Raw genomic sequence first — 25,345 nt, forward strand, 5'->3', positions numbered from 1 at the left:
TGTCATGTCCAAAAGAGCCAAGGCCAGTAGAGAAGGAGATGGTCTGAGAAGCAAGCAGGAGCAGATCAAATAGGGCTTTGTGAGTTAGCCTACAATGTTTTTTTTTTTTTTTTTTTTTTTTTATCACAGTTAAGAATGGTTGTTTTTTTTGTTTTTTTTTTTTTGCATTTTTAAAAATTTTTTATTGGTGTTCAATTTACTAACATACAGAATAACCCCCAGTGCCCGTCACCCATTCACTCCCACCCCCCGCCCTCCTCCCCTTCCAACACCCCTAGTTCGTTTCCCAGAGTTAGCAGTCTTTACGTTCTGTCTCCCTTTCTGATATTTCCCACACATTTCTTCCCCCTTCCCTTATTTTGTTTTACTTCAAATATACTGGAGGGTCTCTGGAAGATTTTAAGATAAACACGTGCTGGGGAGTTAGGAGAAACATCTATTGGCGGTAGGACAGAGTAGGCTAGATGGGGAGGGAAGAGAGACTGCAGGCAGTGGTATTCCTATCCGAGGGCTGCCACAACATACTGCCACAGACTGGGTGCCTTAAACAACCTATTTGCTCACAATTCTGGAGGCTAGAGTCTGAGATCTAGATGTTGGCAGGGTTGTTTTCTCCTGAGACATCTCTTATTGGCTTGTAGATGGCTGTCTTCTTCCTGTATCTTCACAGGGGCTTCCCTCTGTTATGTGTGTGTCCAAATTTCCTTTTCTAATAAGGAAATCAGTCGTATTGGATTAAGGCCCATCATAGTGACCTCATTTTACCTTATTTACCTCTTTAAAGACCCTCTCTGTAGATAGAGACACATTCTGAGGTACTGGGAGTTAGGACTTCAACATACGAATTTGGGGTGGTGGAAGGTTCAGTTTAACCCACAGAGTAGACGATATAGTGTAAGCAAATGTACAGAGACGTGATTGGCATAGAGCTTTCTGACAGTGTCAACAGCAGCCAGAAGCATAGTTTATACATAATGAAAGTCAGGTTATCAATGGAGGTGAAAGCCAGGCTGATAAGAGTCTTGAATATAGGTAAGGAACTTTGGCCTTCTGCTATAGGTCTTTTTTTTTTTTTTTAAAGATTTTATTTATTTATTCATGCAAGACAGAGAGAGAGAGAGAGAGAGAGAGAGACAGGCAGAGGGAGAAGCAGGCTCCATGCAGGGAGTCCGATGTGGGACTTGATCCCAGGAATCACACCCTGGGCCAAAGACAGGTGCTCAACCGCTGAGCCACTCAGGCATCCTCCTTCTGCTATAGGTCTTGTGGACCCTTGGAGGGTACCTAATAGTGGAGAAGGGATGAAGCAGCTAATTGTGTGAACACCAGGTAGAAGAGGGTGGAAACAGCTGAAAGCTTGGGGCAGGGGCCTCAAGTCCGGCCCTTAGATACAGAAAGGAAAGAAGTAGGAAGGAACGTTCTGGGGAAGACCTGCCAGTGACAATTCATGCAGCAGGGTGACAGGATTCCATCCTGAGAAACTGTGAAAGCTTACTGAAAGACAAAGGCTGCTGGGTAAAACTTGCACTGGTGTTATGATTGGGGTGACTCAGGGCAACCCACCTTGGTCTCCATCCAAACCTGGCACCTAAAGTCATGATGGCAGCTGGACAGATTGTCTCATTTGGCTGCAAAAAAGTATAACTTCAGAAGCAGACAGACCTCCGTTTAAATCCCAGTTCCTTCATTTGTAGCAGTATGTGATGGTTAATTTTATGTGTCAGCTTGTCTGGGCCATGGGGTATTCTGGGTGTGTTCCTCTGAGGGTGTTTCTGGATGAGATTAACGTTTGAATCAGTAGACTGAATAAGGCAGATGGCCTTCCCTAACGGGGGTGGGCCTCTTCCAATCAGTTGAAGGCCTGAATAAAACAAAAAGGCTGACCCTTCCAGAGTAAGAGAGGGTTCCTCTTGCCTTTCAACCGGGATGCTGTTTTTTGTTTTTCCTACTTTTGGACTTGAACTAAAATTTTGGCTCTTCCCGGATTTCAAGGTTGTCTGTCTTTGGACTGAAACTACACCATTGGTTCTCCTGGTCCCCAGGCTCTCAGACTAGGACTAGAAGTATACCATTTGACTCTCCTGGGGGTCAAGGACCTAGATCTTGGTCTAGGATCCCATAATTATAGCCCCTGTAATTGCATGAGCCTTATAATAAGTCAATCTCTTTCTCTTCATATTTATTATCAATCATTTTTATATCAGATATAGATATAAAGATATTTGTATCTATATATCTGTCTCTCTGTCTCTCTCCCATTGGTTCCACTTCTTTGGTGAGCACTGATTAATGCACAGTATAACTTAATCTCTTTGAGCCTTAATTTCCATGAGTGTCTGATGGGAGTAATAAATCACCTTCCAGAGCTGTGGGATGACTAAATGAGGTGATGTATATAATGGCTGGCTCATAGTAGGTGCTCAATAAGTAGTAGATTCTTTCCTATCCCCTTTGGTGGAACAAAGCTAGGTGTAGGTATTCACAGCATATCTGAACTGCTCCGGCAGTGCCTGTGGGCTGATGCTTTCCTTGGCGGTGTTGGCAAAGGTTCTGGTGAGGCTTGAGCTGGCATGGCTCCACGTGTGTCCACGGGTCCACATTTTGCCTGCATGGAAAAATACCAAATACTGGACTAAGGATCAGGAAAAAGGCCACCAACAACCCGTAGAGCCCTGGGTGAATTATCACTGTGGATAGCTCTATTTACTGTACCTCTCCTATCCAGCAGGGAAAAGATTCAGCTCTTTGCAACTCATTGAACCTTAAAAACAACCTTGTTACATTAGTCCATTTGTAGCTGAGGAAACTGAGTTCCTAATAGAGTAAGTAGCTTTCTTGAGTCATACGTGGTTAGAAAATGGTAGAACTGGGTTTGGAATCCAGCTTTGTTTGATTCTGGAAGTCACTCTCTTCACACGGAGCTCTATTGGTCACTCTTCTTGGCCTTCACAAGTCTCCACATTTGAGCTACAAAATGGGACTAATAACAGGACTTACCTCAGTATTCTTTCCTGTCCTCTGTCTTTATTGTAGGGAACAAACGAAAATAAGTATGTTCTAGTTATTCGTGATGCATTATAAACCACCCCAAAACTTAGTGGCATAAACAGTCATTTTATTGCACTCATGGATTTTGTGGGTCAAGGGATTTGGGCAGGGCTTAGTGGAAATGGCTTCACTCTGTTCCATGATGTCAGAGGACTCAACTGGCAAGATCCAAACAGCTGAAGGTGAGTCAGCAGCTAAGAAATGGAATTATCTGAAGGTTCCAGGATGACTCAAATGTTGGACTCAGCTGGGGCTCTTAGCACACCTGCATGTGGCCTTCCTACATGGCCTGAGATCCACACAGCATGGCAGCCTCAGGGTAGTCGGACTTTGTACCTGGTGGCCCTAGGCTTCAAAAGTGAGCATCTTAGTGAGAAAGGCAGAAGTTGCATCACCTTTATGATCTAGGCTGGAAAGTCACAAAGCATTACTTCAGTTGAATTCTGTGGGAAGAAGCAGTCACAAGTCTGCTCAGATTCAAGGGCAGGAGAGATAGATTCTATCCCTCAATGGGAGAAGTGTCATTGGATTTTATGATTGTGTTTTGTTTTGTTTTTAATTGCCTCAAGGTACACAAGTCCAAGGGAAGTATAGGAGAGAATACTGGACTAATTCCTTGCTATAATCAATGACATATTTGTTTTTAGTCGGGGCACTTTGGCTTGCCAAGCATAAAACACTCATGTCTAAATAGTGTTGAACATGAGCTGGATTTGGTCACGAACAAGCTTGTCTTGCTTTTTCCTGAAGAGAAATGCCTAAACTTTAAAAAGCTCCTTTGGCAGCAGCAGTGTCTGCACTAGCATCAAAACATCTGAGAGATGTTAGAAATTCTGTAACCTGTCCAATTGCTTTTGGGTCATGAAAACCTGGCTTTACCTGCCAAGATGAGGGAGGGGAACAATTAATGGCCTCAGGTCTTCAAGGATCAGATTTTCAACCTTTCTTTTACAGTTAAATACTTTTAATTGAATTAAATTAAAAACAGAAAACATCTGATTAATTTTATTTTTAAAAAGAAGATTCCACAAGCTGCTGTAATTTATTTATTTTCTTCATTTACCCAGTTTAAATTATTCAGGGGCTGTGTTTTGGTGCTTAATTGGGCAAAGCATTAATGACCTTAGTGAAAACAAGAGGGTTTGGCTGGTCTTATGTTGGGCCTGTTCTTCTTAGATTGTATTTTCTGGAACAGGAAAATTATTTATTAAAATCTATTGACCCAAATAAATTGTTTGAAATTCATTACTGCACCACCAGGTGGGACCCCTGGGCTTGGGGCTTAAAGTGACCAAGGCCTTACACTATCCTGCTTACCATATTCTGAGCCTGGTCTTTAAAGAAACATGTGCCAATAGTAAGTCAAAAATAAAGGGTAGGACCTCAACAAATTTGGAGATTTGTATTACTACTTTGGTGACAGCTGGTTATTTATTACTCAGAGGTGATGGTGGATAAAGACGAAAAAAAAAATCAAATAGCCAAAGCTACCTTTTCTGATACAAAACTATTTTTCACTGCTTACTTTTTCTACACGCCTTCTCAAAACAATGATGTGTGGGAGAAAGATGGAATTTGGAATTAGGCAGACACGAATTCATATTCTGCATAATTACATGAATGTAGATAAGTTACTCAAACTTTCTAAGCCAGTAATCTGGTTATAATAAAATAGGGAAAAATAATACCTGCTGTTGCAAGGATTAAGGGAAGTATGGAATGTCAACCCTCCACTGCAAAGCCTGGCACCATGTGATGCATTAACTGTTGGGTTGCTTTGCCCGCTCTCTGCATCTGCAGTGGTCCAGAAGAAGCACCGGGCACAGCAGTACTCCACACAGTTGACGTGGACTTGAAGTTCTTGAGGCCGGAGTATTTCCAGGGCTGAACTTACTTTCATCCCCTCAGCCAGGTTGGTGCCTTTCTCCCAAACAAAACCGAGTTATGAGTGGCATTTCAGAGACTTGAGAAATAGAGATGGGGGGGGCATTTTTATATCTATTGGACATTGACACTGTGCCAGGCAACATACTGAATATTTCACATACGTTTTCTCATTTTTCTCTTGTAATGACCTTATGAAGTAGGTGTAATGCTTCTTAATCAACCCCCCTCCAAACCCCTGCCCCAAATGTAGCAGCTTAATACAAGAACCTTTTAGTCAGCTGGGCAGCTCTGATGTGGGCAAGGTGTGACTGATCTTCCTGGGCTTGCTCATGTAACTGTGCTCAGCCAGGAGTCAATTGCTACTAACCAGCCTGGGCTGGCCTTGGCTGGCGGGACAGCTCAGCTCTGCACCATACGGTCTCTCACCCTCCTGTAGGGTTAGCCTGGCCTTGTTCTTATGATGGTGGCAGAGGTCCAAGGAAAGGAAAAGGAAACATGCGTGTGACTGTCCTACTGGCCAAAGCAAGTCATATGGCCAAGCTTTAAGTTGAAATAGAACAGCATATCCGAAGGGAATGGAATTAGGGAGACATGAACAAATGGGGGGGGGGCACTAGTGTACTTGTCTCCCTCAATAGGCATTGTTTCTAACCCCATTTGTAGAGGAGGAGATGGAGGCCAGTAATACTGTGCCTCTTGGTCACTGGCCTGCTCTTTGGTGTCTCTCTGTTGTGTTCTTTCTTGGTGATCAGCTACATTGGGTGGGGGATGTTTTCCAATCAGCTGTATTTTCTCTTCTTTTTCATTATTTAGTCTGCATTTGAAATCTCATGTAAAATTTTGAGACTAACCATAACCAACGGGTCCTAATGAAACCCCGTAGAATGATATCAAGGGACAGCGCAGATCAGTCATTAAAGGAAGTCTAATGGTTAGGGAAAATGAAGGCGAGGCAGATATGCAATTGGATGGAGTGTAAATGGAAGGAAATGAGACAGATTTATACTTCTCCTGTATTTGCTGGTCTCCTCGATTTTGCCTGGGTCAGCTTGCCCTTCTCCTTGCCATCTTTTCTAGATCTGGATACCAAGTCGGCAGAATGCAAGATTCTGGTGTTGGCCTAGTGCATTTATTAGGTCTTTGATCTTAGGCAAGCAAGGATGTTACTAACTTACCGGAGCCTCTATTTCCTTATGTGTGAAATGAAAATAATAATAGCGCGGAGTGGTGGTTGTGCAGGTTAAAGAGACCTGCAGTGAAGTGCCCTGCTTGGTCTGAGCCTGTCTGCAGCCGCCGTGCTTCACTGCTGGGGTGGGGGGGGGGGGGGTGCCGCCCCTCTCTCCCCTGCCAGCCCGAGCAGGGAGATGCAGAAGAATTGGCCTTCAGAACTGCTGGGTGAGCTGCCAGGGCGGTGCTGGAAGCCTGAGCAGCAGGAGGGCTGTTAATGGATTTTATGGCTTTGTTGAGCACCCCAAACAACAGTTATTAATTATAGGATGCTGTTTAGACACTGTTGCAATATATACATTTTGTTAATTGATTTGTATAGGCTCGTATCTGGCAACATAAAGAATGTGCGGGACCATAACATTTCCAGAGCACTGTAATTGCCTTGTACTGCCCTCTCGCTTCTCAGAGGGGAAACAAAGGCTTTGGGAGAAGACAGACAACTCTTTTTGGCCATTGGACCTCCGATGTCTGTCTAGCCCAGTGCCCAGTGGCAGGTAATACCACCTGTCTAGGTGCTCAGTAAATGTGTTGAATCCGTGAATAACTAACTTTTGTTTCTGTATTTCTTTACTCCTTACGAATCCCGGGTTGTGCGCGATATTGGCACCGCATATCTGCAACTATGGCAAGGGTTTATTCTGAGCCGTTAACGTTAACTGGGTGCTTTTACGAGCCTTGCGTGGCCTGGGGTGGGAGGGGATCCCCCCGACGCGCGTCGCCCCTGCTCTCCGGGCACTGACAGTTAATGGCATAAAACGTTACGAGGCATGACGTCAGGCGGCCTGGCCTTAGATACGTGGGGTGACCCAGAGAGGCGGGAACTCCTTGCCTCGAGGTACCGTGCTGCAGGGAAGTTTGGGTCCGCACTGCCGGCCCGGAACCCCCAGCCTGCCTGTGCGGGTCTGCTCCGCCAGCCTCGGGGAGCCCGCACCTGCCGCTCCAACCCCGCCCCCCCTCCCCAGCCCGGGCGCCCAGGGCAGGGCCGCAGCCCGGGCGTCGGCTCCAGGGGCGTGGCGGGGGCGGCCCCAGCCCCGCAGACACGCGCACGCCCCGGCGACCGCTTTCCGAGGGGCCCGCCCTCCCCGCGGGAACTACCCGGGGAGCCCGAGCGGGGACAGGCGAGCCCCCCCCCCCCTCCCCGCAGCCGCGGCCCCGGGAGCCGAGTCCCCTGCAGCTCGAGCGCCCGGGAGCGCGGAGACGCGGGAGGAAAGTTGGGGTCGGGGCCGCGGCGCCGGGAGCGCGGAGGCGGGGAAGCGGGGCCCGAGTCCGCGTCTCATGAATATGCACGAGCCGCCTCCCTCCCTCCGTGACGTCACGGGCCGTCCCGGGGTGAGCGCCGGAGCCGCTCCGGGTCCGCGCCAGTGAGCGCCGCTGCTGGCGGACGGCGGGCGGCGGGCGGCGGAGGCCGAGCGCGGCGGCGCCCCCAGCGCACCCGCAGGCAGCGCGAGGCGGCGGGCGAGAGCGGGCGAGAGCGGGCGAGACGGGCGGCGGCGGCGGCGGCGGCGGCGAGGATGCTGACCGGGAGGCTGTGCTGGGTGCCGCTCCTGCTGGCGCTGGGCGTGGGGAGCGGCAGCGGCGGCGGCGGCGGCGGGGGCAGCCGGCGGCGCCGCCTCCTCGCGGCTAGAGGTGGGTGCTGGGGAAGTTTCCTCCTGGCGGAGGAGGGAGGCCGGGCGGGCGTGCGGGTGCCAGCTCGGGCGCCCGGGCTCACGCCGCGTCTGCACGCCCTCCCTTGCCGCAGCTGCCCCGGCCTCGGCGCGCGCGGGGTCCCCGAAGTGAGCGCCCTGCGCCCGGGACCCGAGAGGCTGCACCTGCAGACGCCGGCCCAAGCCTGGGCGGGGCCCGGGGACGGAGGAGAAGGGAGGGCTGCGGGGTCTGGACAACTTTGGGGGCTGCCTGTGGCGAGGGGTGGGGGCGTCGCGGGCTGCAGCCCGGGGACTGCTTGAGCAGGGCGCGGGCGCCGGGGTTGGGGGGGCGGTTGTCGGCTCCTGCCCCGACGGAGGGGGAATCCGCGGCGGCACCTTCGGAGGACGGAGCTGAGCGCGTCCCCAGCCCGGAGGTGGGTGGAAACTTGCAGGCTCCGGGGAAGCACCCACTCTGGCTCGCCTCAGGCTCCCCCGGGAACGCGAGCCCCCCCGCGGCCAAGCCGACCGCGCTCGGGCACCTGCGGGCCGAGGCGCCCACCTGGCGCCCACCTGGCGCCCACCTGGCGCCCACCTGGTGCCCACCTGGCGCCCCTCCTCCGCCCACCCGGTGCGGTGGACGGTCCCGATCTCCCCGCTGCTCGCTCCCAGAGCGAAGCCGGGTCCGGGGGAACGCCCGGCGCTGCGGGGAGACGGTAGGCTGGCGAGCGGCGGACTTTGACAGCTGCCTGGGTGCAAGGCGGGCGGGGGCGCCGGGGTAGGGGCGGCCGGAGGGCGGGTCCGAAAGAGGCGGTCACGTGCCGGCAGGACGGGGCGGGGAGGGGCGAGGGAGGAGCAGGGGGAGCCGAGTGGCGGGGGGCGCTGGGGAGGCAGGAGCGCCCCGCTGGGTGGTAACTTGTTGATTCTTCGCGCTGCTGACGAGCCCGGTGTGCGCTTGGTTTGGGGGCTGTGGCCAGACCTGCCAGGTAACCAAGAGGCGGGAACGGGGTCGCTGAAATCTTGTTTGACCGTCGTCCAAGCACGGAGGGGTTTGCACCTGTAGATAAACAGGTTCCCGATTAGGGGCAACCTGGTTTTGCAAGCGAGCTTCGGACTGCAGCTTACCAGGGCTCAGGGAGGGGTGTGTGTATACCTGCAGGGTGAGGAGAGCGAGAGGTCGACAGTTTGCTACCCCCGGACCTCAGGGATGCTTCTCCCACAACTTGTGAATGATACATTTGAGAAGAATAGGAGAGTTCCTGCTGATCCTTTAACCTTACATTTTTGGTGACATGGTTTTTGAAACTAATTCACGAGCAGACATCCTGTTTCTTTTCAGCAATCCGGCCACGACACCCCTATTCTTGAGAAGCAGTTTCTTTTTTCTTTTCTTTTTTTTTTTTTTTTTTTTAGAAGACAAGGAAAATCTCATTAGGAAAATGTCTCAAAGTGTGGTAGAGGAGTCCCTGATAGGAGGGATCATACTGAGAGACTGCCGTTTTGGTAAAAACAAGAATTAAAAACAATGAGTTTCCAAACCTTTTGCCCTCCTTCTCCCATATAGATACTTTGTTAAACAGGCAGATGACATGTGTTTAAAGATTTTTTTCATCACTTTGTAGTAGAACAAAGGGTGTATTTATAAGCAGATGTCTGCAAACAGGAGAGCTTGCCTCAAGTGAGGAAAAAGGGAAAGCTTGTTTGGGTAAAGGACCTGGTGTGCTTATGCACTGCAGAGTTCTCAGGTCAGAATAGAAAGCTTTGCAGAGATTAAGAGAGGAAGATGAAAAAGAAAAAAAAAAATCCGGGCTACCAGTGATTCACTGTTTATGTGTACAATTATTGCATTTTAACCAACATTTTTCATCTCCTTCACTTAGAATATACTCATTTCGCGGTGAAAACAAGCCATTTGTCTTTCCAATGTAAAAAGTTGATTGACCCTAGAGGAATGAGAGTTGCTGAGTCCCCCTTCTTCTTTCTTTCCCCTTCTAACCACTGGGGGGCTGCAAAGAGCGCTGTTAGCTGCATTTTTTTTTTTTTTTAAAGACAAATGTGTAATAGTTGATCAAAACAGAGACATTCATTATGACACTTTAGTCGGTATTTACAGGACTGACTTTCCTTATGACAATGCACTTGCATTTTACGTTCCCAAATCTCACATAATCTCTGAAGAACATGTGCAATAAATAGTAAAGGTATGTTTCCTACTGCCCCTGACTGCCGTTTCTAAGGTTCGTAGCATTGTTACTCCCGTCATTGAGAAAGAGAGAAGTCAGGAGACGTGTGAAGAAGACTGAACAAAACATAGTTTTCTTCCTGCATACAATTCTGTATCACGTGTAGAAGAAAATAGGGAGCGTGGCTGGCAAGAGTTGAATGTGCCCTCCGGACAACTGTCTGGAAACATGCCTTCCCAGCTTTGGGCTCCTGTAAGGTCTGTGGTGCACGGCTCATTTGGCCTTTGTATTCCTTGCTTCTTGCTGCAGGGATTTGAGCAGCTAATGCCGTACAACTATTTGGGATTTTCACAGAACCACTGAACTTGCAGTGCAAACATATTCCCAATTTCTGAAATAATCTGGTGCCCAGACAGTGATTATAACCACTTCCCTCTGCTCCTCTCTGTCTTGGCTATTCAAAAAAGATGAACACTTCTTGGATTCCTTGAAAAGACCAGCTTCCATTCATCCCGAATGTAACCCTCTGGTTGCTGGACCAGGATGTGCTCATGGATCCTCTGGACTATGTTTTCAGACTGAAAGGTCACCTTCCTCAGCCTGATCCCTTCTGTTACTCATCACATGGTCAGGCTTAGACATAGCCTCCCCTAGGAACCTTTCCAGACTGATCTCCCAGAATGGTCACCCCCAGCACACTGTGGCTCTCGCTCTGGCACACCTGTGCTCCTCGTCTGTCCCCAGCACCGCTTTGTGAGCTTTGAAGGCTGGAATCTCATCCTGCCTCTCCCTGCCTCTTAGGGCCGTGCTGCTGCCTGGTCTGCAGGTGGAAGCTGAGCAGTCAGTAGTGATGGGCTTAGTGGCTCCACCTGTTTGCAGTCGAGGTGCTGTTGTTTCCTGATGTAGATGTTTGAGATGCTTTCTCCTCTCCTGTATGGAGTAAAATTTGAACTTAGAGAAACCCAGGTTCTAGTCCTGGTCTTACTGCTTCCTACTTAGATAATCTTGAATAAACTAGCTAAGCTTTCTGAGCCTCAGTTTCCTTATCTATAAAAGGAGGATACAAAAAAATCTATCTTGCAAGGTGGTTGTCTGGAGAGGGCTTAGAAATCATTTAGCCCAGTTTATGACATGCAAATGGCACTAAATACGTAGTGACTGTAATTCTTAGTCACGTAAACATGGTTCTAGAGTCTGAGATTTGGTGTAACCTCCTCTTGCTGACCTCTTGGCAGTTCAGTAGCTTTGTTCATGTCTTTTCTCAGCCCAAGCTCTATTTTCTCTATGTGCATATGTGTGGAAAATACTGTATATAAATGTAAGTGCACATTTATACACGTTTGGCTTGAATTGTGAAAACATTTACTGGGATGCCTGGGTGGCTCAGTGGTTGAGTGTCTGCCTTCGGCTCAGGTTGTGATCCTGGGGTCCTGGGATGGAGTCTCACATCGAGCTCCCCTCAGGAGCCTACTTTTCCCTTTACCTAGGTCTCTACCTCTCTCTCTCTGTGGCTCTCATGAAAAAAAAAAATCTTAAAAAAAAAGAAAACATTTACCACTTTCATTACTCTGTGGACACCTTCGAGGCCAGGGCCCCCTTCTCACTCATCTCAAAAGCCCTGGTACTTAATGTAGGGAGAGCCTAGAGGAAGGACTCAGCAATGTGTGCTGTATAAGTAAATAAACGTGTCTCGGTGAGCCAGATCTGGAGGTGTGCGGGTTCTGGTCTCTGGAGGAAAGATCTGTGGTTGGTTGGGGCTGTTAGGAGAGTTCCCTACCCAGTTAGCACTTTCTTCCGAGCCCTGCTATTCCAGGAAGCAGAGACACATTCTGGTTTTACTTAAGACAACCTCTCTGATGATGACTGTTTATATAGAAGAAGGTAACCCAAGGTACGAAACCAAATGGCAGCTTGAAACAGATTATTTTTGTTATTGGTTGTCTGGCCCACCACTAACTGGACCTTGTGGAAGTGCTTCTGCTGGCATGGTAAGTTTGAGATGGGCCAGGAGAGGATTGAATTGGGGGAAGGCTGCTGAGCTCAAGACATGGACTGTGTAGGGTGGAGGGACATCATCTTAACCAGGTGGGGCTGCTGTGACACAAATCCTGGGGACTTTGTAGCTTGTAAGCAACAGCAATTGATTTCTAACAGTCTGGGGGCTGGAAGTCTGAGATCGGGATGCCAGGAGGGTCGGGTTCTGGTGAGAGTCTCTTCCAGGTTGCAGACTGCCGGCTTCTCATTGTACCCACACAAAGAGTAGAGGGCAGAGAGAAGAAGCAGGCTTTCTCCTGACTTTTATAAGAGCACTAATCCCATTGATAGGGGGCTCCACCCCCATGGCCCCCTCTTACTGCAATCACCTCCCAAGGACCCCACCTCCTAATGCCGTTACTTTGGGGATAGGGTTTCAACATATGAATCTTGAGGGGACGCAGACATTCATCCACAACGGTCATGCAGTGGGCTTTGAGGGAGCATCAGCAGAAGGCGGGGCTGGGGGGTGACAGAGAAGGGTGCCTTGGGTGAGAGGCCAATGCAAACATGCGCTGGGCCCTGTTCTTTAGCCTTATCAGCCAGGAGCTACTTCTTAGTCTTCTGTTATTCTCCGTGAGGGGAACAAAAAGATAAAGCAAGTTCCAGATATCAAAGAGCTCACACTCTGTGTAGGGCAGACATCACACATGACACGAACTATTGGAGAACTTCATAGCTGACGGGGAAAGGGTAGATTGTGCACTAGAGACCTCAGAAAAATCTTGGAGAAAAAGAAGAAATTGGCAAGGATGGGAGAAGTCAGGAAAGATTTACCGAGAAAATGAAAGGGGGCTTGATGGGTGAGTAGGAGCTGGGTAAGCAGATAGGAGGGGGGCAGGACGGTGAATGCAGGCTGGTAAGAATGCACATGATTGGCACACAGGTAGGAGTCAAGAGGGAGCTCAGCCTTGGCCAAATGTGTTTCTTTGTTTTCCTTTTTTTTTTTTCTTTTAAAGGCAGGGGAGGGGGGAGAGAGAGAGAATCCCAAGTAGGCTCCGTGCCCAGCGCAGAGCCTGAAACAGGACTTGATCTCATGACCTAGAGATCATGACCTGAGTGTAAATCAAGAGTCAGACGCTTAACTGACTGACCTACCCAGGCACCCCATTTTTTTCTTTTCTTTCTTTCCCTTTTTTTTTTTTTGAGAGAGAATACATTTCTGCATACAGATTACAGAGCTAATAAAAGAACAAATGTTTATTGAATGCACACTGTGTGCCAGGCACTTTTTTCAGCATTTCACAGGCGTCCATTAGTTTGGTCTTAACCCCAACCCTGTGATGCAGGTAGAATGACTATCCCATCTTTTTTTTTTTGACTATCCCATCTTTACTGAGAAAACTGAGGCCCAGAGAAGTGAAGTAACTTGCTCATGGTCTCACAGCTTAGAGGTTGTAGAACTGACATTTGAACCCAGAACAGTGTGATAGACATGGATTTCCCACATCACCTGGGCTTACCGACCAGAGTGATGTGATGTCTGCTCGGGGAAGGGTCTGAGTGGAGTCAGAGAGGCTCTTCCTACCTTGAAAAGGCATCTCCTCACTGTCTGAGAACATTTGGGCTTCACCACAAAATTGCTAAAAGAGTCCGTTTCTTTTCAAGCCTTTCTCTGATTCGCTTCGCCATGAGGAGTAAGCATGGCTTCTGGCTTCTGGTCCAGGCAGCTCGAAGCCTTTCTCACCTCCCATCACAGTCATGCTTGGCCCCACACAGAGAAGGCAGCTGTCTGCATTGCGTGGCCTGAGATGTGCTTGTAGGGGTCTCCTGCACCAGAAAGAGCTCTGTAGCTGGTCTTTCATTTGGGTTAAGCATGGCCTTCTTCTGACTCCTTCATTAGGATGAATAAAGGATACCATGAACGCTTTCAAATATATTAGACTGGATGCTGGGGAGAATGAGGTGGGGATGCTGAAAAGTGAACATGGCAAGAGTGGGAGGAGATGGTGTAGATGGAGTAGCAGGTGCCTGACTACTCATAAGGCTGCCTTTTCTTCTCATGGCATGGCATGATTATATATGTCAATTGTTCTTTTCACAAATACCCAGTTTATGGGTTGGTAAAGGAACCCCACAGGGCCTGCAGCAACAGAGCCAGAAATCAGACCAGGGGGTCTTACTGCTTGTAGGTGATTGTAATCCTGCCCCAGAGAGCCAAGTGATGTCTTGGACGATGTCACCCAAAGCCCACTTCTGCTATCCCTTAGTGGTTTTCTTTTCTTTTCTTTTTTTTTTTTTTAAAGATTTTATTTTATTTATTCATAGAGACAGAGAAAGAGAGAGGCAGAGACACAGGTAGAGGGAGAAGAGGCACCACACAGAGAGCCTGACGTGGGACTCGATCCCAGGTCTCCAGGATCACGCCCTGGGCTGCAGGCGGTGCTAAACCGCTGCGCCACTGGGGCTGCCCCCTTAAGTGGTTTTCTAATCCTTGGAACCGGCTCTTGTCCTTACACATTCTCAGGACCTTGCTTGTCCCCAGCTCAATGCCCTCTGCTTGCATCAGCTCTCCCAGGGTCATCTCTGGCCCTGACCAATTTTTCTAGCTCATCTTGAGCCCTGCTCAGAGGCTCATCGATGTCTGCCTCCTCTAGGATGCTCTGGGGGACCATCAGTCCCATGTATGCCCCACCTCTTACCTCCCTCCAGGAATCTGCTGTTACTCTGTCTGTGGCCTTCATTTGGATGTGCACTCACCCAAGTCAGAGCCCCAGGACTCCTCCAGCATGCTTCTCTCTCCTCCATCACACCCCATCCTTCATCATGTCCAGTTGATTCTATCCATGAATATCTAGAATATCTAGAATATCTAGAATCCTTCCCATGTCTCTCTGTGCTCATTGCTACTACCTTATTCAGCAGGTGTTGCAATGAAAGTGCTAAATTTTAATTTTTACCTCCTCCTCACCCCTCCCTCACACTGCTATCAGGAAGGGTAGCACTAACTCCAGTCTCACCAGGCCTACAGGAAATTCCATCCTAGTCCTCATGAATCCATCCTGCACCATTCATACTAGGGGCTGGTAGGGCCCCAGGGTTTTGAGAATAGCTTTGCACTCTTGGAATGGCTTCAAGTTTCTCTCTGTCACAGGCTACCACTTGTGATGCCCACTATCTGAACAGCATGGCCCCTCGATGTCCCTGACTCTCTACTTCCAGAGACAGCAGGATCTTTGCTGCCATGGGGACCCTAGTACTGGAAATCTAATCCTTCTGCCACATGCTGTAGCCACTGCCCTGGGATTGGAAGGGGTGCTGTGGGGGTTATGAGAGGGAGGAGGACACCAGTTCCTGTTCTAGAGGAAACCAGGCTCTCTCCCACATTTCTGCCTCTCCCATCCCTACCTTAACCCCTTCTAGCAGCTCACATATTCATAGGGCAAAGGCTAGGACAGGAAGCATCTGCAGAGAACTTGTGCCTGCACTCTTATAACCCAAGCCGCCTCTGAAGCAGGGGTACATGAGGGCCCACTTGCTTTCTGAGAACAGGGAGCCTCACCTCTGATGATAGTACCTCTCAAGATAGTTCCAAACTCTGCCATAAAAGTTGATGGTTTTCCCCTCACTTCTCATCAGGCCTCCTCTCTTCTCAAAGAATTTTCCAGCAATTTCCAGATAGCAAATACAGCCATCTACCAAGAGCTGACTATTTCTAGGCACTGCTCTGAGTGCTTTATAGGTATTAATACTCATTTAGCCTTCTAGCTACTCAACTCAATGGGGATAATAAGTATGCTCTTATTAAAGGTAAGAAAACCAAGGCCAGGAAGGTTAAGCTCACCTTGAGGCCGACCTTCATGGAGCCGGGAGCCTGATGCAGGCCTCTGTCTCAGGACTCTATCTCAGGACTCTGGGATCATGACCTGAGCCAAAGGCAGAAGCTTAACTGAGCCACCAGGTTGCCTCAAAGCTCTCAGGTATTTCTGATGCCCAGCCAAATCTGAGAAGTACTCCCATTGGCTACTAACAATTCCCCAAAGAATGCTTTGTTTCTTTAACGTAGGTTACAAAGCTGCTTCCAGGTGGTGACCTGTTCCATATTTTACCACTTCTAGTTCCCCCATCAAAGTGCCTATTGCCAGGACACCTGGGTGGCTCAGCGGTTGAGCATCTGCCTTTGGCTCAGGTCGTGGTCCTGGGTCCTGGGATCTGTATGGGGCTCTCCCTGCGGAGCCTGCTTCTCCCTCTGCCTGTGTCTCTGCTTCTCTCTCTGTGTTGCATGAATAAATAAATAAATAAAATCTTAAAAAAAAAAAAAAAAAAAGGCCTATTGCCTTCCTGCCTCCCCAGGTAGACTGTGAGGCCCTCCCGGAGAAAGAATCCCGGTCACCTCTGTGTGACCAGTGTCCAGCACTGCCCAAGGTTCATAGTGAATGCTGAGTGTGGGGGTGGTGAATGTGTGCTGGGTGGTGCCACCCATGAAGGCTGTGAGTCCCTCAGGGCTCTGCTCTTGCACATTTCTCCTGGTGAGTGCCCCTTCCTGCCCTTGGGCACTGGTAGGAACTGCTCATCAGGCCTCCCCCTTTTAGTTATCTGACTTTCCAAACCAATTAATGGCATTCACTTTAAAAGTTGAAAACACTGAGCTCTACAGATGAGTTAGGAGAACATTAACCACACCAAAATGTGTGAGGGCGTCAAGTCCGGCAGATGCCATTGGAATTCTCACTGAGAAAGGCTATAAGTGCTACTCTTATTGCCCTAAAAATGCTTGCTTGGGGATCCCTGGGTGGCTCAGCAGTTTAGTGCTGCCTTCTGCCTGGGGCATGGTCCTGGAGTCCCAGGATCAAGTCCCGCATCGGGCTCCCCGCATGGAGCCTGCTTCTCCCTCTGCCTGTGTCTCTGCCTCTCTCTCTCTCTGTGTCTCTCATGAATAAATAAATAACATCTTTAAAAAAATAAAAATCTTGAATGGCTGAAATTTGACTGACTTTTAAAAAAAAAGTATCATTTTTGTGACTTACACCACTTCGCATGTCCATGATGTCTGTTGTAGTGTATAGTTAAATCTGCAGTCTTCAAACAAGTCTGACAGAAGTCACTGTGGAGAATGACGTCTTGTGACCTGGACCCACTGATCAGTGTGAAGCTAGGGGGCAAATCATTCACTCCTCTGGGGTCGGCTTTGTGCCCCCTCCCTCCTCTACCCACAAAAGTTCTGAGTATCCACATGGAAGTGGCTCTGAATGCCCTTTGCAAGGATAAAGTGTCTACGAAAGGAAGGTGATCAGATTTAAGAAATTTGTTTTGAGACTTTGAGACTCAACTCCCCCAAACAGAACCCCGCATCATTTTCTTTTACACTGCCTTACCTATTTAGTTAAGTATATTTTCAGGAGAAGTTTGAATTTAGTGTTAAGTTCCTTCCCAGCTCTTTGATGTACAGCCTGCATATGTCACACAGCTGGTGGTCACCATGGTTACCCAAGAATGCAACAGCTGCAGGTCCATAAATGTTCCGGGAAGAACCAGTCAAAACTGTTAATATTATGTCAAGTTGATGTGTCGTTTTCCAATTTGCATGGATAGCTGCATTGCAGCAAATTAATTAAAACAGATAAATGTTAATCTAATGCATGTCTCCTTGTAATTAATGAAATATAGCCATTACAGGGGTGTTTGATTTATTGTTTTAATTTATAAAATGCTGAATTCTCCTATAAAGTTAGATATAGTAATAGGAGAAGCTGACCCATATATAGCATTAGGAAAAATAATCACATTTCTATAAATTAATCACTCTCTAAAAGGATATAGTTCATTAACACCGTGAACTGAAAGTGTTAGATGTAAATTAGATTAACCTTTTTAGTGACACTTCCATTTATATTGCGTATTCTCTTCAAACTCAAAGCACTTTACATACATTAATTCAATTAACCCTCCCCAGACCCTTGTTAAGTAAGTACATATATCAAAGTTGGAAGGGAGGAGAAATGAAACCCTTCAAAGATATTGAAGTCCTGGTCTTAGGATGCATTATTTATGATTTCCTTTGCGGCAGTACAGTTTATCCTGGACTTATGTAGCTTGAGAACATGGGTAGGTATTCAGGCTCACTCTCTGGGCTGCCAGGAAACGCTTAGCATGTCATTCTTTACCTGAAGCCAGAGACGCTTCTGTCTGATGCTCAGGCCAAATGCTCTAAGGAAACTTCGGCCTTATTGTGTAATAGGTACCCCAGCAGCCGGGGGTTTGGCTGTGAACAGGGCATCTCCAAGTGGGTGTGGGTGATGAGACCCTAGTAACCACCCAGGCATCTAGAGGGTCTTGGCTGGCTTCTATCCCATCTTTAACCCCCTCCTCTTGATTATCTAGACACTGAGGATGGGCCAGTGAACAAGACATGGGATGTGAATGGGAGAAGAAACAGGAGTGACAGGGAAATGGAAATGGGATTTAACCTTTCCTCTGGGGTGTCTCTTCAGGTCCATCTGGTGGATGGATGGCAGGAACTGCTGTCTCTTCACCTGCTGGGATGGAGATGGAGACCCTGAGAGAGGAAGGATTCATTCTCTGTCTACCTAAAAGCATGTTTCTCCAGGAAAATTTCCTGAGTGAGGATCTGGGTCTTCTGCTGTAGCTCGACGCCAGGAATGTCCCATGTGTTGCGGGGGCCGTGCCTGTGTGCAGGACTTCTTGTCATTGCCCCAGGCCTCCTGAAGATAGGCACACAGGGGAGAGGAAGAGGATGGGGGCTTGCATTGTGAAAGCTTTCAGAGAATAAGGGGTGGAGACTCTAAGAATTTGCTTAGTGTGATTGAGTGTTTAGTTGCTTGAGGTTCTGAATTTCTTTTTCCAACTCTTTCTGCTCTTTCAAGTTCTCAAATCCACAAGTGCTCTCTTAGGGGGCACATTCTCACTATATTCCCCAAACCAGACCGTTTTGAGATGCAATTCATGTCAGATAACAGTCTGCCCTGTAGCTAGTGGTTCCAAACCTACCATGGGCAATGTTAACCCAAAGGAATGAGAATCACTAATGGTTAGACAGGAAATAGAGTGTAGAACAAGTTTGGGGTGTGGGAGATTCTCCTCTCCGGCTCTGGAGTTGGAAGTCACTTACTCTGATCCTCTAGGCCCACATGCAAGGGCACTTTAAGCCCACCCAGCCCTAGAATTTCAGCTCCTTGTGCTCCGCCCCCACTTCTTGGCACACATCTCTTTGCTGTGAACTGTCCCAGCTTCTTCCCTTCAGACCCAGTCTGGGATTAACAATCAGGACTTAGAGCCAAGAGCTAAAAGGCCATCACTCGGACATTCACAGAAACTCTGGGGAATGAAAGGAAGTAGTTTGAAGTTCATGGGATTTTAATACCCACCCACTTTCCTTCCTTCCTTCCTTCCTTCCTTCCTTCCTTCCTTCCTTCCTTCCTTCCTTCCTTCCTTCCTTCCTTCCCTCCCTCCCTCCCTCCCTCCCTCCCTCCCTCCCTCCCTCCCTCCCTCCCTCCTTCCTTCCTTCCTTCTTTCCCACTCATTCCTTCTTTCCTACCTTCCTTCCCTTCTTCCCTTCTCTTCTTCTCTTCTCCTTCCCTCCCTTCTTCCATTCTTCCCTCCCTCCTTCTTTCCTCCTTCCTACCCTCCCTCCTTCTCTCCCTCCTTCCTTCCCTTCTTCCCTCCTTTCCCTCCTTCCTTCCCTCTTTTACTCCCCTTCTTTCCTCCCCTCCTCTCCCTTCCGCTTCCCTTCCTTCCCCTTCCCTTCCTTCACTTCCTTCACTTCCTTCTTTCTTTCTCTCCTTTCTTTTCTTCTTTTGGTGGTGTTTTTATTTTTGCTTGTTTTTGTTTGTGGGAGGGTGAATGATCCTTGGAATAGGAGAGAGGAGGCTGAAATTATTCATAATAAGAGTAAAAAGGATTTAACATTCAAGATCTAGATTTTACCTTCCTGGCTTTTATGTTGGCTATTTGTTTTTCCTAAAGAAAAGTAAATCATTTCTGCTTTACTGCACCATCATCAGAAATATCAAGATGGTTATATATTGCTTATTTATTTTAAAATTTAAGACTCTTTAGTGATTTGTTTTTATTTTAATTAGATATCATGAATATAGCATTTTTTAAAATTGCACTTGCATCTTTTTCCTCTTTGAACAACCGCCTACCTCTTCTCCACCCTAATTTTCCATTAGGTAATCCCAGCCCTCCTACCTAGAGGAATTCAAGTCAGAGACCAGCCAAGGATCTTTCTTGAAACTGTAGCTTTTCCTGGGGTTTTGCTTCCAGACATGTCCCACCACTCCTTTGTTACAGAGCCCATGGGGGAAAAGGGAAAGGTTGACGAAATATTTGAGTCGGCCTTTAAGCACCTATATCATTTTACTTTCCTCTGCCCTGCAATAACCCTTACTGTTCACCCCCACCATGCTGGGGTCTCTTTTATCAAGACCTTAGGGTCACAAAGATCTGCTTTTGGAGGTAGGGTTGGCTACTCTCTGTAGCCACTCTTCAAAATACTATGAATAGCACTGGGTGTTATGCTAAATGTTGGCAAATTGAACTCTAATAATAAAAAAAATTAAAAAAAAAAAGAATCATTTTCTAAATGTGAAAGTGTAAAACAGTAATGGTTATATGTTACATGATATATAATGTAAATATATCATTGCAGCTGATAAATATGAGTACAAAAAAATATTATGAATAATGATGAAAATCATCCTCAACCTCATATTACGATTTGTTTTCTCAGTCCAGTGGGAAAATGTGAGAAAAGTGTTTTTAGAAAACTTTGCCACTGCTATTGATCAGAACTACTCACTCTTATTAAAGACTGAGGACTCACTATGTAGCCACAGTTCCAAAACAAGTCACCTGGAACACTTCCAACCAAATGGGCTCCTATATAGGAGATTTGGGGCCACCATAATTCCTGCCCCAAGTCAATATGACACTGGTGCCTAAAGCTCTACTTATATCATCTATCAGAGAGGAAGCACATGTAACTTTCCAGTAAACTAAGGTAATGAGACATGATACATGGTCTTGTTTGGTGATGTTTGCTTTTAGAAAGAGAGAGCACTGCTCCACCTATAGGGTTAAGCAGTCACACATTGGTGGCATTAAGGGCAGCATAGTAGGACATTTGGAGGGTGTGGAGAATGTGTGAAGCAGATGGATCTCTGTCGTCATGCTCAAACCATGTCAGACTGATACCAATTCCTGTGCCCAAATTGTGTGGATGAGTCTATAAGATATACCTTCTGTCATTTAAAAGCTGATAGTGGCTGGACACATTCAAAAACAAATTTTCCAGATTCTTAGGAAACTGGGCTCCTGACCATGCTGGCTGCCAGTGCTAGTGGGTTTTGAGTGTCTTCTCAGCCTTGGGTCCTGGCATGAGAAAACCTGATGCTTACTGTGGACAGCTTCTGTGGTTATGAACCCCAGTTCCCTGCCTCATGGGGCCCTCTTTTGCCTCTGTGCTGCTGCGTACCATGCCTCACTTGCTGTTCTAATTTTGCCCTGCCAGGCAGCAGCCCTCACTGTGGGCACCTCTTCTGGGAATCCATCCCTGTGTACCCCCTGGCCAAAGGAGGGGGTGTCAGAATCAATGGCCCCTTTCTTCCTCCCCTATTACACGGCTGTCATACAGAACCCCCCCTCCCCCAATGGCACTTATCAGATTGTATTGTCACCTGCTTGCTTGCCCCTCACTCAACCATGCAAGGTCAGTATCTGTGTCCCCAGTGTCTCGTTCCTGTGTCCCCAGAAGTTTAGGGAGTAGGATGGGTGGATAAGTGACGGCTGGAGCTCCCAGGAACCCACCTCTTTGCCCTGTGGGGGTTGCAGGGTTGGGTTGGAGCTTTCCTTGATTCAGCATTCTCCTTCATCCCCCTGGGTCTTGCCCATCTTCCCAGTGCAGACATACCAGAGTAGGGCTGATGCGGTAGGATGATTTGGTCAGGAAAGGTCAGCATCACAGGCGGGGCACTGGCTCTCCCTGGCATGTGCTGGCGCATTCCACGATGGGGAATTGGAGCCAGGCTGGAGGTGGGTGACCTGCTGGGTGTGAGACAGGTTAGGTGCTGATGATGCTGGAGGCCATTGTCAGAATGTATCTTCTGAGAAAAGTAATGTAAAGTAACTTTCCCATCGGTGAAATAGCTTTGTTGTAAGCTCCGTCTTTAATCTGTAGCATTGAACACTGCACAGTTGGGAGAACATTTTCTGTGACTGCACTGATGAGAATTTAGTTGTGACCATCGGCTAATACTCTCCCCACTACACTCTTCTGTGTTGCCCTGTGGATCTTGTGTATTCCCGTCAGCATTCTCTTAGACCCTAGATTGTAGAAGTCCTATGTATATAAAGCATGCTTTCATTTCCAAATAGATCATTAAGAGCACTTTGATATGGAATCAGATGCATGGATATGTAGAGGCAAGAATGAGGTTTTAAGTAGGAAAAGCTGTCATCAGTTAAAATGGGATGGCCACATGGGATGAGGCCCATGAAATTCTCCCCCCACAGCTAGGGAAGCAGGCAATCAGGAAGAGGTATAGACTTCTGGATGTGCTGAAATTTCTAGGCTGTGCATGTAGTCCACAAAAAATGAGCAAGTGGGAATCTCTCCAAAGTCAAAACATTTACTTCTGGATCTAAGGATATACTGGTTTGTACTGAGCATTAAAGATTTGGCACTGTGCACAGGGAAACCCCACCTTCCCTATCCAGACCAAAACCTAAAACTTCTGAGGCTGGCATTGGGAAGAAAAGCTCTCGGGGTTGGGGCAGGGATATGAGCCGTGGAGCAGGGGCAGGGCAGGTGGCTAACTGCTCTGATTCTGATCCTGACGTCTCCCTTCTAGGAGCAGAGGTTTTTCTGTGGATCATGCTGCCACTCCCCACATGGGCTGGGTTAGGGATCCAGACTGGAGAAGGACACCATCTTCCTGTAGCCCTGGCTCAAGTGGGAGCATTTCCTTCTATTCCCAAATCAAGGCTAGAGCTTGGACCCATCAGGGTTTTACTAAAGTCTGAGGATCCATAACAGGGAAATAAACTGAAAGAATTATGAATCTAGACCACTGGTTGTCATCCCTGTCAGAACCAATGGCCCCTTTCTACAAAAAATATTTTGTACTGCTCCCATTATTATCCTGAAATGAAACTTAGTGATGTAATTGCCTGCTAGTATACATAATTTAACAAATCAGTATAATGCCTTAACTGAAATATAAAGGAACTCAAAGGAAAACATATAATAAAATACTATGTAATGCCCTGGGCCCAACTCTGTGGGAGGAAGTAGTGAGTTAGATGCTTGCTGTGAATCCCACGCAATAAATGCACATGGATCTAGGTGCGTTGTATTTGGCAATTCAAATGTCATGGGCAGTATTGGGGTGACGTAATGTTTAGAAATGGTGAGATATTTCTGGTGAAGTCCTGAGCAAGACAAAGTACACTCTGGCCTCAATTTATAGGATAGCTGTATTCCTGGAAAACTTGGGGTTTATTAAAGCTACACAAAGAATATTTAGCTGAACCAGTCCAGTACCACTGGCATAAGGAAGAGACTGTAGAGTTCTAGATGATGTGTTGGGGGCATTCAGCCCAAGAGATGCCTGGACACCTGCAACACACTCACTCACTCACTCACTCACTTACACATTCCCAGTTATAGGAGACACCAAAGATGGATCCCATATGTGCTTGCAGGCTGAAATTGCTTTACAGGGTAGATAATTTCTGGAACTACAGTCTTTCTGGGTGCCTTTTGGGGAAAAATGGGAAAATGCTGCCTGGACGACTGAACGAAGTTGTCACATTTCACAAGAAGGTCTTCTCAAGAATAAGGCTTCCCAGTGAGGCATTGGAAGTCCTTATGAAGCCCAATAACCATGTACTGGAACATTATTTAGACCAGTGGAAGGGAGAACTGCTACTTTGCCTTGTTAAGTATAGAGCTATCCCCTGGTCTTCCCCCTCTTCTGCTTCTCCACTATGTGAGCACAAGAGCAGGCTGGAGGGAAGGGGGGCAGATCACACTTGGCCCCTCCAACAGAGATTTGGGGATGCCTTGCCTTTGGAGGGGGCAGAGAGAGTAGATATTTGGAGAAGATAGGAAATTGATGTTAAAAATGACCTGGATTGAGCCTTAGTAATTGAAAGGGAATGAAAAGCTGTGAAATTGGGCCAGAGTATCTTTGAGGCAGTTTCTACCCAGTGGGAAAGAGGAGGTTGATATAGCATGGTAGGGGGGCAGAAATAACATTATTTTATGTTTATAACCCAATGAATTAAACTCCCAACACACAGGACAGAGTATGTATTATGGTCAATACTAATATTTCACAGTTAAAACACTGGTCTCTTGGATGGAAGATTCTTCCTTAGTGTTCTCCTTCATAATGTAGAGGATGAGGGTTTTTATTGTGTTTTGTTTTTAATCCCTAGGTGTCTTGTTTTTCTTCCTTCCTTCACATAAGCTTGAGGTGTTACTAAGAGAGAGGCTGAATTGCCAAGGAGAGCTTCAGTAACTTTGAGATGAAAATGCATTTTAATATTTTGATTTAATAGGAAATGGTATATCCCCTCAATAAGTAGTTCAGTGACATTTGGTAGTTCTGTAATATTTGACTTGGAGTGGAGTTTATAAAAATTTCAGCCCAACAGTAACTTCAGGGCACTAAGGGATGTATGTATTTCTGAAATGAGAAGACCTGGTTGACATTCTGATTCTAAAATCAACATCATCTCTTATGCGTCACCATATTTTCAATTATAATGGACTATAAGCTGTGAATTTAAAAGCAGCTTCCCTGCAAGCTCCCGCACAGACCCAGCTTGTATGGAATAAAGAGAAGAGCCTGGGTGGGAGGGAGAATTCTTACACCCACTCTTCCAACTTATTACTAAAATGCTTCCTTCCCTGAGATGGCTTTGGTAGCCCCTCCCCCCGCCCATCCTGCCCCCCCCCCCCCACATTGGTTCCTTGGGGATTTTTTTGAAAGTGGAATCTTTTCTAACTTCATGAGGAATTTACATAGCGATTTGCCTGAAATGGTTGAACTTGGGAAAGGTAAAATCATGGCAGTAAAAGCCTGAGGTTGTATGAAATACCTCTGCCAGCCAGACAAAAGTATTTCTAACAGGAAACTTGGGGAGTGAAACAAGTGTCTAGGGCATGGTGTTCTGTTATTTTTCTGGCATTTCAAGATAAATTCAGACCTTCTCTACTTATTTGTTTCCCATTTGAGCATCCTCTCACTCTCCAAGTTAAAAAAAAAAAAAAAGCCCTAAATGGATTATATCAAGTTCCAGGTATGATGGTCTTTGGCAGCAATTAAGGTCAGCGGTTATACTTAGGCTGTCCTAGGGGGCAGTGGTTTTGTGGAG

General features: G+C 47.3%; 1 protein-coding gene and 1 long non-coding RNA gene across 2 annotated transcripts in view; one reads left to right on the forward strand and one right to left on the reverse strand.

The window, feature by feature from the left end:
• Window positions 1–1,150: 1,150 nt before the first annotated feature.
• On the reverse strand, window positions 1,151–7,083 carry LOC112660969 (uncharacterized). The gene is made up of 3 exons (XR_003137342.3): window positions 6,111–7,083; window positions 4,737–4,968; window positions 1,151–2,605 (listed from the first exon to the last, which is right to left on the reverse strand). It is a non-coding gene; the product is annotated as an uncharacterized LOC112660969 (long non-coding RNA).
• Window positions 7,084–7,660: 577 nt separating this feature from the next.
• Window positions 7,661–25,345, forward strand: part of CLSTN2 (calsyntenin 2) — a 623,447-nt gene continuing 605,762 nt past the window's right edge. Inside the window, exon 1 of the mRNA XM_049099645.1 lies at window positions 7,661–7,791. Coding sequence (XP_048955602.1) covers window positions 7,677–7,791 — 115 coding nt within the window. The 5' untranslated portion in view covers window positions 7,661–7,676. The remainder of the gene's footprint in view (window positions 7,792–25,345) is intronic.

This window comes from Canis lupus, chromosome 23 (assembly GCF_003254725.2).
Source record: "Canis lupus dingo isolate Sandy chromosome 23, ASM325472v2, whole genome shotgun sequence".
In the NCBI taxonomy this organism is placed as follows: domain Eukaryota; kingdom Metazoa; phylum Chordata; class Mammalia; order Carnivora; family Canidae; genus Canis; species Canis lupus.